The 3,271-nt window shown below is 34.7% G+C and overlaps 1 protein-coding gene across 5 annotated transcripts in view; it reads left to right on the forward strand.

The window, feature by feature from the left end:
* Positions 1-420: 420 nt before the first annotated feature.
* LOC105115317 (probable protein phosphatase 2C 76) overlaps positions 421-3,271 on the forward strand; it is a 20,646-nt gene continuing 17,795 nt past the window's right edge. For 2 of the 5 annotated variants that reach the window (XM_011012154.1, XM_011012158.1), the window contains exons 1-6: positions 423-549; positions 1,044-1,358; positions 1,758-1,885; positions 2,436-2,534; positions 2,786-2,944; positions 3,086-3,172. In XM_011012154.1, coding sequence (XP_011010456.1) covers positions 1,102-1,358; positions 1,758-1,885; positions 2,436-2,534; positions 2,786-2,944; positions 3,086-3,172 — 730 coding nt within the window. In that variant the 5' untranslated portion in view covers positions 423-549; positions 1,044-1,101. Of the gene's footprint in view, positions 550-773; positions 806-1,043; positions 1,359-1,757; positions 1,886-2,435; positions 2,535-2,785; positions 2,945-3,085; positions 3,173-3,271 lie in introns of all 5 variants that reach the window. The other 3 variants (XM_011012156.1, XM_011012155.1, XM_011012157.1) reach the window with 3 other exon arrangements.

Genomic DNA, 3,271 nt, shown 5'->3' on the forward strand with positions numbered 1-3,271 from the left:
TTTATTTAAAAAAAAATGATATACTCCTAAAATTATCTTATTTTTTTTTATATAAAATATCAAATTAAACTTTTTTTGTAAAAAAATAATCTATAAAACAGAATTGTTAAGTGTGTGGCTAACCTATTTATATATTTATTTTATGTTAAAAATTCGATAATAAAGGATTTCCTTTAGTTAACATACTTTTATGTGGATCAAGTATTGTCTTTTTTATCAAATAATAATCTCAAGATAAAAAAAAACAAATCTCTTAGATGTACTCCGATTTATAATATATCAAGATTTAAAAAATAACTTCTTTGACATATAAACACATGGAATAAAAGGGGTTTTTATTGGTGTCAGACTGTGATTGGTACCGTAAGATACCAAAAGTGGATCTGGACACACCTTAAAAACAGCTAAGTAAGTGGATGCATGAAGTGTGCCACGTTTCGTCTTCTCTTTCTTGCCAAACTCAAAAACGGACATCATCATCTCTTCTCTGTCTCTGTCTGTATCTCCCTTTGTCTCTCCAGAGTTGCTGTTTTTAAAGACAGAAACAAGGTTCAGCATTCATTATTCATTCTGTTGATTCTAAAAGACCTTTCCTTTTTGCATCTCAGATTCGGATTCTCGTCTTTTTGAACCATCCCAGATTAGTACTTGGATCCTATCCATTATGAAATAAAATAAACTCTTGTTTTTCTATTAAAAAGATTTAAAATTTCTTTATTATTTTCATCTTTTTGGTTATTAAGCTCTTTTATTGTTATTATTTGATTTCTCAGCTCCATCAGTAACGGAGTCTAATGATTTAGAGGTAAGATTTTTTTTTTCTGGGATTGGTTTGTGTTTATTTTGGATTAAAATCAACGAAAATTAATGAAAAGAGTCCAGATTTTGATGATTTTTCATCTGGGGTATTTTAATTCTATTTGATAATCCTGTATCTCAAAAGGGTCATGCTAGAATTATTGAATATTTATTATTTGGATTTGATTTTTTAAGTTTTGAGAGTGTTTTTTGGTAGTTTTGATATTGTTATTGGACTTGTGCAGATGTTTTGTTGAGCAGGAAGAGATCTGGCATTGAAGGCCAGAGTTCGGGTGTATTTAGATGTTATGCAACAGCTGCATAAGGAGTGTGATTGTACAAGCTGGAATTTTTCGCGAAACAAGGTTGCAATTAGGCAACATTGGGAGGAGTTTGAATGCAAGCCGCGGCATAAATTATAAGTGGAATAGACAGGTTTTTTTAATGAGTAGAATAAGTATGATGATTGATTCTGATTCTACTGATACAAGGGGACCTACTGTTGATCTTTTGAAGGAGAAAGAAGATGATGGTGGATTTGTTAGTGGATGGTGGAAAAGGTTGGTTCTTGGTTCTGTTATTTGTTGTTGTGTCTATTTCTGGTGAATGTTCTAGGAAATACTTGTTACAAGGATAATCTAGGCTTGTTTTGCTTTAGCTAATGCAATTATGAAAAGGATTGATTGGCTAGCTGTTAACCATTGTTAAAGAATTGACTTGCAATAGTATTATGAGACTTTGATTTTCAGTGCTTCTGCATTTGAGTGTGTCTATTTAAGATTTTTTTTCTTCCCAAGAAATATTTAATTTCCACAGTAATAATATGCTCGAATTCCTCATAAGTGGAAGGTTTCCCAGAGTAATACATCTCTTCCTTGCAAGTTTGAAATTACCATTTCTGGTATTAGCAGTCTAATGCGATTTGCCAACCTTAATTTGGCTTCTTATGTTATTGGCAGTGAAGATGGGGAATTGAGCTGTGGATATTCAAGTTTCAGGGGAAAGAGAGTTACCATGGAGGATTTCTATGATGTCAAAAGCACCAAGATTGATGGGCAAAGAGTCTGCATGTTTGGGATATTTGATGGTTATATTCTCTCATTATTCTTCCGTTTATTGAAGTTGTCGATCTATTTTTGTTTTGCATGAATGCCCATGTTTGACCCAGTTAGAAAGTGCCAATAACTTGTGAATGGAAGAGTACACGCGTGGCATGAGAGTTAGGTTGTCAACTATTTATGTATCTCCATGTTTCTGACAATTATTTTCATGGCAACCACCATCTGTTCAAGGGATGTCTAAACACATGGTGTTGGGCATGGCTGTTGTCTTTAATGGCTTTCACCTAGGAAATTACACTATCAGACAATAGACCAATTCTTTGTAACCTAAGCTGCCACTTGGTTTCAGTTAAGATGGGATCATTCAAGAGAAGTTAATTTGTAGGCTATATCTCTCGTTATTGTGACCACCAGTCAGGTTCCTGTTGGTCATGTATCTCGCATAATTCTCAATAAACCAGTTCTCATCAGATTCAAGTTTTGGATAGTATGCTGTCACTAGCAATTTTGCTTTTTTAAGACTGCAGACTTTTTCCTTCTCTCTCCTTGTAATAGTTATATGATGTACTATTACAGGTCATGGTGGTTCTCGTGCTGCTGAGTATTTGAAGGAGCACCTGTTTGAGAATCTACTGAAGCATCCACAATTTATGGCAGACACCAAATTAGCCATAAGTACGTCAAAGTTCTCTTATGCCCATTATTATGAACTGCATAACATCAGCAAATATTCTTTTGTTGGTTCCTGGTAGCATCCTCAAGCAGGGTCCCATGTAGTTGCTTGGTTCTTTTACATCTCTGTCAAGGACAAAGCTGGGACCAATATAATGAATCCAAGTCTGTCATTTGCTGTTTATTCAGTTCGTGTTAAATTGTGTGAAATGGGTTTGTTATGGTTTTGTAAAATAACCTTGTCAAATATGCAGGCCAATCATATCAGCAGACTGATGTAGAATTCTTGGACTCTGAAAAGGATACCTACCGTGATGATGGTTCTACTGCTTCGACAGCAGTGCTAGTTGGTGATCATCTTTATGTTGCCAATGTGGGAGATTCACGGACTGTGATTTCAAAGGGTGGAAAAGGTATAAATGATGCTTTGAGTTACATTTTTCATTCAACTGTTGGTAATTGTTTTCTAGACAAGAATTTTAAAGAATTTCGTGATTATTTTCTCATTGGGTTACTTGAATGATTTTCTTATTTTCTCCTTTTTCAATGGACAGCGATTCCTCTCTCCGAGGATCATAAACCTAACAGAAGTGATGAGCGGAAGAGAATTGAAAGTGCTGGAGGTGTTGTAATGTGGGCAGGTAAATCTGTGTACTGGCTGTGATAAATGTTTTCAAGCATTCTCATTTCATCTGATCTGCAAGTGGCAGTCAATCATCCAATGGGTTCTAGTCGTGTAG

This window comes from Populus euphratica, unplaced genomic scaffold (genome assembly GCF_000495115.2).
Source record: "Populus euphratica unplaced genomic scaffold, PopEup_1.0 scaffold680.1, whole genome shotgun sequence".
In the NCBI taxonomy this organism is placed as follows: domain Eukaryota; kingdom Viridiplantae; phylum Streptophyta; class Magnoliopsida; order Malpighiales; family Salicaceae; genus Populus; species Populus euphratica.